The sequence below is a fragment of the Miscanthus floridulus genome, chromosome 11, assembly GCF_019320115.1.
Source record: "Miscanthus floridulus cultivar M001 chromosome 11, ASM1932011v1, whole genome shotgun sequence".
Lineage (NCBI taxonomy): Eukaryota > Viridiplantae > Streptophyta > Magnoliopsida > Poales > Poaceae > Miscanthus > Miscanthus floridulus.
In genome coordinates this window covers 63,490,863-63,503,164 of record NC_089590.1, presented here as the reverse complement: position 1 = coordinate 63,503,164, position 12,302 = coordinate 63,490,863, and the positions used below count along the sequence as shown (strand labels likewise).

Sequence of the window (12,302 nt, the reverse complement as noted above, 5' to 3'; positions counted from 1 at the left end):
GTTTTGGATGACACTATGACAGGTGGGCCACGCAAATTTCACTGCACGCGAGTGGGTTGGGCCGAGCGCACAAAAGTAAAACCAGGCTATAGCGATCAATTATTGAACCTTAATATGCATTTTTAGCGACCGATTATTCGAGGAAACTGCGAAATATATACACCAACCGATTATCGGTCGCGGCAAGTAAAAATAGCGACCGATACTCCATTGAAATTTTGTAGCGATCAATTGTTGGTTGTTAATATTATATTTTAGCGACCGTTGTGTGACGCTAATTGTTGGCTATGGTACAGTGTGCATGGATGCTCACAGTTAGTTCCGGGCCGGAAACAGCACGCAGAACAGAGAACAGCATGCATGCTACCTCGATCGAGCAATTCATGGCGATCCCCAGGACAAATAACGTGGGGAGGGGCCTAAATTAGTAGGGACACTGCCCCAACAACAAGCATAGCTTTAGGTTACCATGTTAGTTTATTCAGCAAAGCCTACCACTAGCCTTAACCAATTCGGAGGGGATAAGCTAGAATACAGGTTTAGAAAGGAGATGATCTAGTTAATTCATTCTCCTTCTGGCAGTTCGTACGAACTAGCCAAGGGGGAAGCACGCATGGACAAAATCCCATTGGAGCCCCATCTGGCGTGCGATTAAGAAAACTAATCTTTCTCCAAAAAAACAATTAAGAAAGCTAATCACTTCCATAGGTTCTCTTACCTACTGTATAATAAGTCCTCGTCATTATTTGTCCTACGTGGAGAACAGTTGATGAAGAGCGGAGAGAAAATTGCTACTAAATCTGTTCTAAATTATAGTTCGTTTGACTTTTTTGACACCAAGTTTGACCACTCGTCTTATTCAAAAATTTGTGCTAAATATCACTTCTTTTGTTGTGGCTTGCTTTATTAATAAAAGTTCTTCAAAAATGACTTAAATTTGATTATGTTTGCATAATTTTTTTTTGAATAAGACGAGCGGTCAAACTTGAGGTCAAAAAAGTCAAACGAACTATAATTTAGAACGGATGGATTAGCTTCTAACTAGCTAGTAGCAGGTCTATATATAACATAATTCAAGATTCATTTCAAAAAAAATAATACCCAATTATAGGTGAATTATGATTAAATCAGAAGAGCATGTTATAACTAATTCATTGGATGTACTATCTAATGATGTGTCATATATTCTCATAACCATTAGTAGTTGACTATACATATGTTCGATATGCCCTAAGGGCATCTCTAATAAGTTACAACAAGGTAGATGATTTTTATTAGGTCAGCAATGTAAAAGGGAGAAAATTACTAGCTGAAAACGCATATCTGATTTTTAGTGTTGGGGCTCTCCAAACAGGCCCACAACAACTGATACAGTCTAGAACATAGTACTCCAAGGTGTTGGCAAACTTTAATTCCTCTATTACTCCCTAAATCAGATAATACGTTGTAGCTAGTCCTTTGGAGTTGGAGTTGCTATGAAAACTCATTCCATCCTAAGACAAATAAACTTATAGAATTACTCTTAGTTAAATGATATAAAGTTTTGTCCAGATTTATTATACATATAAGCACCGTTACTTATGGTATCATATTAGTATCATTAGATACAATTTCATGGTGTATTTATTTGGGGTCACTGATTTTGGTTCTATAAAATTAGAGCACTTCTTCTCTATCCATTATATGGACAACTTTTACAGTTGGAAGATGACTCCTGCTACTGTTAGGCCCTGTTTAGCAGGGTTCCTACGGAAGAATCGCAACACTTGACGAGGACGGAGCCACGTTTTTGGCTTTGGCTTTTGACATAAAAACGGTTCCGACTCCTCTACTATTCACCAGAAACCAACTTATCATCTTAAAGTGTTTGGTACGACTCCTCCACAGAAGCTGCTAGCGGGACTGGAGCCATGCCAAATAGACCCTAAGATGCCTTATTAATCATACTGGTTGAGCATGTGCCCTCGTACCTACCTTGAATTGGTAGTACCGACAACATTGCTAAACGGTCTACTATTGTAACCTAGACGCATCAAGGCAAATAATTGTGGGCGTGATGGGATTGGCTCGAAACTCCCAAAAACTTCAATTTAAAAACAAGTCACTGCCATGTGTGGGGGAATAACATCATAGGGGGCAGATTGGAGTGCAAGGAAAGCAACGGAGAAGGGCCGGGTCAAAATCTAGCGAGCGATCAGTGCCGTCCACACCGTGGTGACAGCAACAGAAAAGCCCACATGTCGCGGTCCCGACCATGGCGTCAAGATCTGTGCCGAACATGTCGGCATTCGAGGGCTCTCCACGAGTCAATGCGAGGCGGGGCCTTTCCTGGCTCACAGCAAACAGCCTGCTCGTCGATTGGTGCTGATTTGTTGAGAGAAAAATACTATTGACTGGCTGATAAAGTCTAGGGCCTTGTTTAGATGACCTCAAAGTTCCAAGTTTTTTCACTATTTCTCCATCACATCAATTTTTAGACGTATGCATGAAGCATTAAATGTAGGTAAAAAAAATAACTAATTGCACAGTTTGATTGTAAATCACGAGACGAATCTTTTGAGCCTAGTTAGTCCATGATCAAACAAAATTTGTCAAATACAAATGAAACATGCTACAGTGTCCAGATTGTAAAAATTTACAATCTAAATAAGGCCTAGGTGAAATCAACGAGTGAACATGTTGAGTCACCGTTTAGGTCGAGGCGAGCTGAGTGAGACATCACGCGTAGCTTTCTTGCTTCGTGAACCCCACGAGGTACACGACCTTTATAAGCGAAACGATTCGGTCGCACGCGTCTCCGGAACCTCCCGAACCAAACGCCCCACACCACGCGCACACGCTAGCTGCCTAGCTCTCCCTGCGCCGCCGGTCGCCCGCGAGCGGAGCGAATCGTTTCGCCGGCAGTTCGTTCGCCCGTCCGTGCTCCCTTGCTGCAAGTTGGTCTAAGGGATTGGTTTTTTTACGAGGCGCTTGTCGTCTATATATTGTTGCTGTAGCGCCGCGGGCGGCCGGGGGCGCGCGCTGCTGCACACTGCACTGCTGGGGATTTCGGTTGCGCGCATCTTGGCATCGGTTGCCGGTCGGGGCATGGACGCGTCGAGCGAGAGCAGTGGAGGTGGCGGTGGCGGTGGCGCGGGGGGCGGTCGTGGGGGCAGGAGGTGGAAGGGCAAAGGCGTCACGCCCATACAGCCGCGGCGGCAGCTGGCGCCGGTCATGGAGGACGCGTCAGCGGCACTGCTGCGCCCGCTCAAGAAGATCGGACGGGCGCCGGACCGCTTCCAGCGGTCCGCCTCGTCGCTGTCGTCGACGACGTCTTCGTCGGCGCCGCCTTCCCCTCGTGCCAGCGCTGCAGGCGCCACCTCGCCGGCGCCGCTGTCGCCGCCCTCGGCGCGGCATTTGTTCCCGTTCGCGTACGAGCCCTCCTCCGCGCCGGTGGGCAGCACCCCGCGGCTGGAGCTCCCGCCGTGGCAGCAGCACTCCGCCAGTGTGTCATCACAGCCGGCGTCGCCACAACAGCAGCAGGCTCATCAAGCGCCTTTGCAGCGCCAGCAGCAGCAGATGATATCGTTCGGCGCGCCGACTCAGTACCAGGCGCAGTTGTTGCTGCCGGAGGGCCCGCAGCAGCAGCATCTGCTGCGGTACTGGAGCGAGGCGCTGAACCTGAGCCCGCGCGGCGGGCAGGCCGCGGGCGTGCTGCCTTCGCTGTACCAGCACCTGCTGCGGGCTCCGCCGCCGCCGCCGCCTCAGAAGCTGTATCGCGGCGTGCGGCAGCGGCACTGGGGGAAGTGGGTGGCCGAGATCAGGCTGCCGCGTAACCGCACGCGACTCTGGCTCGGCACGTTCGACTCCGCCGAGGACGCCGCCATGGCGTACGACCGCGAGGCCTTCAAGCTCCGCGGCGAGAACGCGCGGCTCAACTTCCCGGACCGGTTCTTCGGGAAGGGCCACGCCTGGGGAAGCGGCCGCACCAGCGCCACGTCCGCGGCCGCGCCGACAGCTGCCGCCGCGTCGGGCTCCATTTCGTCGTCGTCGCCTCCACAGACTCCGGGCGAGGAAAACACGCAACAAACGCCGCCGGACGCTGAAGGATCGTCGGACAAGCAGCCACAGCCTCCAGTTGCGACATCGTCGCAGCTAGAACTAGAAGGCAGCTCTGGTGAGCCGACTTGGCCACACTCGGGTCAAATGATTCACTCGCCGGAGGCTCCTGCTGGCAGCGAGTGGGGTCCTGCCGACGAGGCATGGTTCAACGCGTGGGGCCCAGGAAGCTCCTTCTGGGACTACGACATTGATAGCACTCGCGGCCTCTTTCTCCATCACGGGCGCTTCGCCGGTGATGAGCCCAGCATAAACACAGCGACAACTGCGGCGGCAACCGGGACGGACATGTCATGCGATCACGTCCCGGTAACACCTGCTTCTTCTTCTTCCCCCCTTCACTCACAGTCTCCTCATTCGCCTACCTTCATGGACTAAACAGCACATCCAAGTACCTTTGCTGATCTCATTCTTTTTCTTGCACGTTGATTACTTGCAGAAATTGCACTAGCTAGTAGGATAGAGATGCACGCAGGTTTCAGGTTTTTTAGACAACTTGCGGCATCACACAGATTCATTTCGCATCAGCATTATTTATAAGAACCATCCGGCCATGCCTTTCTTCATCAAATGCTTCTTCTGAAATTCACCAGGAAACTATGCTCTAGGCTGCAATATTTTGGTCAGCTACTAGGGCAACCAGTCAATTTCTCACCCGTGATCTGCAACAGCATCCTCAATAGACAGACTCACGAGTGTTTTAGATGTTTCCTATACTCTTCAACGTGTTTTTCAATTTGTTGCAACATTATGTCCCCACTGTTTCATGTGAGATGGCTTCGTCACTAATTTAGCTATGGGTTCCTACCTCCTAGTGTTGGGAAAATTATGTTGATCAGTTTATGTATGTTGTATTGTTCTACTATATATGATTTATTTTCCTGTACACTCTTACCTTTCATACACAATTTAGGGTTTTCAACCATGCATTGCACTGAATTGTCAGGCATCCAGTGCGTGCATCCGAGTTTTGTTACTACTTCAGAATTCTTAAATATAGAGGGTATATATCTTGGTCTTCTTGATCATGAATATCCCATAATGATTTGAATAACGTTAGAATTTTCTTTAATTCACAAATATAACTCTATATATGTACTTCTGTCCTAAGTCATGAATTTTAAACTTCAATTAACTAGCAATATCTACAAAAGATAATCTCAAATCAAAAGAATTAATACAATAAATCTAATAGTACTGATAGTCAAAGTTTAAAGTTTTGATTTATTAGAACGATGAAATTGTATTTATGATTAGAAGAAGTAGCTTTAAGAGTTCAAATAATGTAAGTGCATAGTAGTAACCATTTTTTATGCTCGAGTAGTTCATTCCAACATGAACATGCGGCGCTTGGTTAATTGACCCTTCTTCAGTCACTAAAGGACTCCATGGGACATCATGATCGAAGAAAAAATAAATTAGGAAAGCTAAATTTCAACTAGCATTTTGTTTTTTTTTTCTCAAATACGCAAAAGGTTTACGCATCTTTGTATTAAGGTTGAGAAATAGTTCGCCTAGCATTTTCTATCCCCGGTCCCTACCAAATTTAGTTTTTTTTGTCAAACCATTCCTATTGTTTTTCATAAGTTTGGCTCTTCTTCTCGAGCTATGGCAAAGTATCCAGCGAGTTTAGGCCCGCTTTCAGTGCATGGAGGAGCTAGAGCCGGTGAAACAAAAAATAATGATCTCACAAGCTCCTAGTTCATTTTCATAAGAGAGAAAAAAATTGACCATATTTGCTATAGTTCACGAAGTAACTGGGACTGGAGCTTCACCAAATGGGGTCTTAGGGTTTGGGCCAAGGTTAGTATTTGTGGTTTGTGTTGATGGAGTCCAGATAATGGGTTTAGCTAGATGGGAGGCTATGGCGTTAGGATGGCTTGACGACAGGTATCAAGTGGCCGGAAAAGGCAGCAAGAGGCGCCGGGACACAGACTTGGTGACACACATGGTGGATAAGCTCGTCAGCGGTCAACGATGAAGGATTGGGAGGTGACATGCTGTTTGAAGTAAGCAGTCAGCGATGAAGCATTGGGAGGTGACATGCTGTTTGAAGTAAGATAAAGGATTTGGAGGTGGCATGCTGTTTGAAGAAAGATAAAAGCTGGAAATAGTGAAGAGAAGCTAGATGAATGCTCACAAAGTTTGAGTTTTAAGGGAGTTAATAAAACAACAGACCATGCATTAGTTAGATCGAACTGAGGGTTTGTGCATGCATAAGCAGAACATACAGCCCAAACATATTCATATTCAAAATACAAGTTAACATGTTTAATTAATCCCTGAGCCTAGTGCTAAGTCATTCAATACTTCCTCTTCCTGCTTGTTCCTGCCTTGCTTGCTCCTACATTAATTGCTTTCCTAGCAGAAACAAATAGATATGTATAAGTAAAATATCTTTGCATAGAAAAAATGAACTGGATGCAATTACGGCAAGTAGTACCTTATAGTCGTCTTTTGAGCCCTGTAGACTTAAAATAAGTATAACCGTTTATTCGATGTATAACTTGCATACTTAACATTCATACCGCCTTAGATGGTCTAATATGATCATATACTATGTCTACACACACTTCGTTAGGCCATATACACTTTAAATCTAGAGATACACATGGGAGCAAGTGTGCGTTTAATTCACGCCTTACTATGCCGCACCGTCCACGCCGCAGTTTGGGCACGTGTTTGTGCCGCAGTTACGGCATGCCGCGGTCTCATCATGGCAGCCCGGTTCATTTTCTACGCCAAATCTCACCGCGGTTCTAGCAAACGTTTTCAGTGCCAAACTTTTAGCGGGGTCGTAACTTAGGTGCGACGTCAGTAGGCGCCAGGTAAACACGCCCTAACTACACCCTTAGAGTAGGAAATAATTTTCCATAATATAAATATAAATAACAACAACAACAACAACAATAATAATAATAATAATAATTACAAATAATAATAATAACAACAACAATATCAATAACAACAACAACAACAACAACAACAATAATAATAATAATAATAATGATGATGATGATGATGATGATGATGATGATGATGATAATATATGTTCGATCTAAACATGTTAGCCTTTCATCATCCATAATAAGATGGGAGTAATTTACCATAATAATAATAATATATGCTCGATCTAGACATCGTATTTATCTTAGCCTTCCATCATGCGTAAGATACTAAGATACGATTTGAGGCTAGGGGTCAGAGTCGTGTACGTATGAGAGTATCTACACTATAAAGGAACAATCAAAACAAAGCTACTATACTCCAAATTGTGTCCCCCGCTGAGATAGTTCAACCTCTATGTACCACACAATTTATACCTAGGAATACAACAACATTAGAATCAAAAGGCCCACGATCCTCCCTCGGAGGCTTCAACTCAATCCGAGGGTCGTGGTTCTTTGTATCATCCCTCAACCTAGCATCAATGTTGCTCCCACCCCAACCCTGCTGTCGCGCACTCAGTGATCGAATCCCCAGCTAGCCCGTTTCCACTAAAAATGAAAAAGTTTAGCCTAAGAGTAGGTGACGATAAATAGATGAGGAGGAAAGCGAGCCACAATCCTGAGTCCTGACCCATCGACCCCTATTGGTTGCTGGTTGACCACCACAGGTAGAGCACGACATCATCCAAACCACGACGAATGAGTTCTACGAGAATGTAGGAACCCTCCCCACGGCGTCTGAGGACGACAACTCGGTGCATGCAGTTGAGTGAATCAGGAAGGCTGGGGATCTAGGAGATGGAGTTGGTGGAGGCGCCGTAGACCAGGTAGCCCATGTGGATACTAGAGAGGCCTGCTGTTGGTATTTATTAATGTGTCACTTATTTTAAGTAGTCACCCTATGTTGTTGACATTCCTTAGCATCTTTTACTAAGTTGTCATCCCTAGTGTTGGTGTCAGAAATGCTTGTTGGTACTACCTAGTGCCACTTCTAGAATGACACTAAGAAGTACTTTAATATTTCATATGACTAGAAAGAATATATATAAATGAAAGGAATCTACAAGCACACATATAATATATCATTGTAGCACTTTACCCAGAAATATTCCAGTTATCGTTATTTATATTTTTACCACAGGGAAGGTCTGGCAAGGACATATATTGATAACTTATGCTATTGATGGAGAAATAAACCATAACCAATATTCTACTCATAACAGGGGTAAGTCAAGAGGTAAATATATATATGAATAGTGCATAATAACTAATCATTGATCACTTAGAGTTCTCCTTTCTATGACATTAGCATGGTTAAGTAGAATATTAGAGGAATAATTTCTAAGTCATTCTTAATTATAAGTCAAAGCATACATTGATTAGTGCAATTACACCTAGTAGTCATGGCTAAGATCAACTTCATATCTACACATAAGGGATATTACTAAGGAAGATTAAGAACAAAGCTTGTCATCTTTCGTAACTAGATCCTACTTGTATATCTATATTTGGGGAGTGGACTACAAAGGACTCAACGGGAGTGTCACATCCATGATCTACCACATGGCCCGTAATATAGGGTGTATCCGTAGGTAAACAACGTATAAGCACCACGCTTACACAATGTCGACCACTCACCCCGTATACTTTGGAGCAAGCGATATATGAACTTATGCATGAACATGATGATAATCTAACTATACTAAGCATATACTCAAAATAGACGATGAACATTATAACTAGGAATATGATACATATGAAGATGAATGTCATAACAATTGTAGCAAACATATAAAAGTAATGAGAGATACAGAGATGAGGTATAAAGATTATACCAAACCACGCTCTTGACACGATCGAGAATCTAAGCGAAGCCTGCTTGCCTCCCTCTAGACCTAGCCTAACTAGCTATGTCCTAAAATATGATGGAGCTCTAAGAATGATTAGGGTTTCTGTCTTCTCAAATGACTTATGCCTAAGGGGGGTGGTAGGGGCTGGTATATATAGGCCGGAGCATCAATCCTAAGCCCTCGGATCAAATCGACTTGAATAAACAGCGTAGATGCAATCTAGGAGGCGGTGAAGAACTGACATAACAACAGAGGGCTGACAGGTGGGCCCTAGGGGCCGGCCAGCCTGTAGGTGGGGCTGGTGTCTCACCCTCCGCTTCGGTGTGGTGTCCTCTCGAGTCTTCTGGAACCTTATGTGGTTGTTTTCGCTGTGAATAAGTGTGATTAAGTCTGACATTTAGGTCCACCTTGACGGTTTTCTAGATAAACCCTACAGAAAATATATATTTATCAAAACTCGTGGAATTTGTTAGTTTAAACCCCTAAACCTTTGTTGATGATTATATTTATGCCCTTATGCATGTTATATTGATGGTTTAAAATGGTTGTTAACTACCGTCAACACCTGCGTAGAGGAGGATGAGGGCTTTGTTGGTGCATGAGATGATGCCATAAGGCACTTCTCTCACATCCATCTGCCACACCATGGACATTGGAGGCTTACTTCAGGGGGATTGGTGATGTCCAGATTGGGTTTCATGGTCTTCATGTTGGCCACGCGCCCTTTGCCGCCAATATCTCATCATAATCCCTTCCTCTCCACGAGCCGCTGATTACCGTAGGTCTGATGCGCACGAAACTCACTTTGCCGCCGAAGACAAGGTCATGGAGGCTCAAGCAAAGATCGACACACAGCTAAAGATAAAATCATCCATAGACTATCTTTGTATATTCGAAAGCTACGTGTTGGGATTGCGTTGTAATTGGGCCACCCTTAGTTGTATTTAGCTATTGGGTCTTGTACTTTTGGTCAAAGCCAAATAGCTAAGGGGCTACCGTTGGGGTGTATTAGATATTAGGGACCCTATTAGTGTTCATGGCCCAATTACATAGTTTGGAGCCCTACAGGATAATGCTTAGGGCCCATTTGTACCTCTAGGGGCTCTTTTGTAAAATATATAATACCTAAAAGACCTACTCGTTTGTCTAATTGGATATCATAGGACAGGGCATAGTTTTGATGGTAGGTTTGATAGAAAAGACATTTCTTGTCACCATCTAAAAGCTTATATCAGACATAGATATGCTCTTGTCAAGTTCATTAGTCATTCTTGTGTAAGAGATTATTGGATGATTAGAATTATTATATAAAGAAAACATTTATCGCTCTAGATGGGGTTACCTAGAATATTTTGGTCACTTTCTAGATTATCTTGACCGTTGCCCTGCTAGTCATCTCTCAAATATTGAGATTTCAATTAGTCAGTAAACATTTTAATGATGCTTTTCTAAGATCATGTACATGGGTTTAGTCAGTAAACATTTTTCTTTACTACTATTAAATTCTTTTGAATTATTAAGATTACACTCCAATTCTTTCCAATGCAATGTGGGCCCAACATTCATTACTTCACCAAATCCTCAATAATACATTGTCAATATTACATTCTCACATAATCAATTACACTATCAATCTTGGTAACTAAAATACATTGCATTCACTCCATCTGAAACTACAAGACTCTGAACAAGCCCCTTGAAGCCAGCATCAAGCACTTGCACAAGCACCCAAACAACACCTTTCAACTAGCAACCTTGTCCAACACCATCAGGTAGCATCAAGATCTAGAACTCGTAAACCCGTGGCCCTACGAGTGAAAACCCCTAGCTGTTGGGACCCAGGGAGTGCTATGGTCTGGCCGTTCGGACGGAAGCACCGCACCAGGGAAAAAATTCACGATCATTCGCTCGCTTTGCTCTGCGTAGTTGCGCTCAGCCCACCACTTCTCCTCCATTGCAGCCCACCACGCGAGCTAGCCCGTCCCGCAAGCTGTGCATGGCTCTTAGCTCTGAGTGTATCACAACCCAACCCATGAGTTGGCCCACCTTGCAACCTGAGTGTTTGCTCTCAGCTCCACCAGTATATCACATGAGCTCATAGAGAGGATAAATAAACTAGAAAATAGAAATAAAAATAGTGTGTAGGAGAGAGACAAAAAAATTTAAAACAATCATTCCTCACCACTACATAATGTACACGATTTGTCTCAGTTTTGAAATATGTTTACAATTATAACTGTATCAGACCATCCTAGAACATCATATGTATATCTCGTGAACATTAAAAAACATCATAGAACGTCATATGTATACTACGTGAATGTCACAAAATACATCATAGAACATCATAGTACTTGAACATCATATGTATACTACGTGAACATAACAAAATATATTATAGAACATCATATGTATAACACGTGAACATCACAAAACATCATAGTACATCATATGTATACTATATGAACACCACAAAATACATCATGAAACACCACATGTATACCACGTCAACATCACGAAAAAATACATCATAAAACATCACATATATAACACGTAAACACCACAAAAATACAACATAAAACATCATATGTATACTATATAAACATCGCAAAACATATCATAGAACATAACATGTATATACCACGGGGACATCACAAAATACATCATAAAATATCACACGTATCGAGCATAATTATATACTAAACATTACAAAATATATAATAGAACATCTCGTGAAATAAAAAAATAAAATGTAAACATGGAAAAATAATTAATTAGGATAAAATGGAAAAAGAAAAAAAATTAAAACTCTATAGAAAACATAAAGACAAAAGGGAGAAGGAAAAAGAAAGAAAAACAAAAAGAATAAAACATAAGAACAAAAAAATAAAACAAATAAAATAATTAATTATAGTAAAAGCAAAAAAGAAATAAAGAAAGATAAAAATATAAATAATAATAATAATAATTTACATAAAATATAAATAAGAATAAAATAAAAAATAAATTGAAGCATGAAAATAAAAGGAATAAAAAAATGAAGAAAAAGAACAAGAAAAAAGAAAGAAAACAAAACAAAAGGAAAAAAGAAAAGAAAAAATAATAAAGAAAGATAAAAAAATAAAAAAACATGAGTCAAAGAAAACATAATTAGAAAGAAACAAGAAATAAACAAATATAAAAAGATAATAAAATAAAAAAGTGAAAGAAAAAATACATGAAAAAAACGAAAAGAAGAAGAAAAAAGAAATATAATAAGAAATGAAACAAAGAGAAACACGTAACTGCTTACCTGCCTCCACAGCATAATCGCGCGTGGATGATGGCTGGGCCGCGCTCGCTAATGGGCTGCTCGTATAAAATTGTTGCGCTCTGCTCCGGATAAAGCGCCGTTCGGCGGACGCTT

The 12,302-nt window shown here is 42.4% G+C and overlaps 1 protein-coding gene across 2 annotated transcripts; it reads left to right on the top strand.

Annotated features, from left to right (window-relative positions):
• The first annotated feature begins 2,823 nt into the window (after nucleotides 1-2,823).
• LOC136494676 (ethylene-responsive transcription factor ERF054-like) lies at nucleotides 2,824-5,003 on the top strand. 2 transcript variants are annotated; one of them, XM_066490848.1, is made up of 2 exons: nucleotides 2,824-4,407; nucleotides 4,692-5,003. In XM_066490848.1, the coding sequence occupies exons 1-2, from the start codon at nucleotides 3,088-3,090 to the stop codon at nucleotides 4,704-4,706; spliced, it is 1,335 nt and encodes a 444-aa protein (XP_066346945.1). In that variant the 5' UTR covers nucleotides 2,824-3,087; the 3' UTR covers nucleotides 4,707-5,003. The 2 variants fall into 2 exon arrangements, with proteins under 2 accessions (XP_066346945.1, XP_066346944.1); XM_066490847.1 differs by having other exon boundaries at nucleotides 2,824-5,003.
• Nucleotides 5,004-12,302: the final 7,299 nt, after the last annotated feature.

What these genes read in the sequence shown, in the direction of transcription:
- LOC136494676 (XM_066490847.1), top strand. Translation starts at nt 3,088, where the DNA reads ATGGACGCGTCGAGCGAGAGCAGTGGAGGTGGCGGTGGCGGTGGCGCG.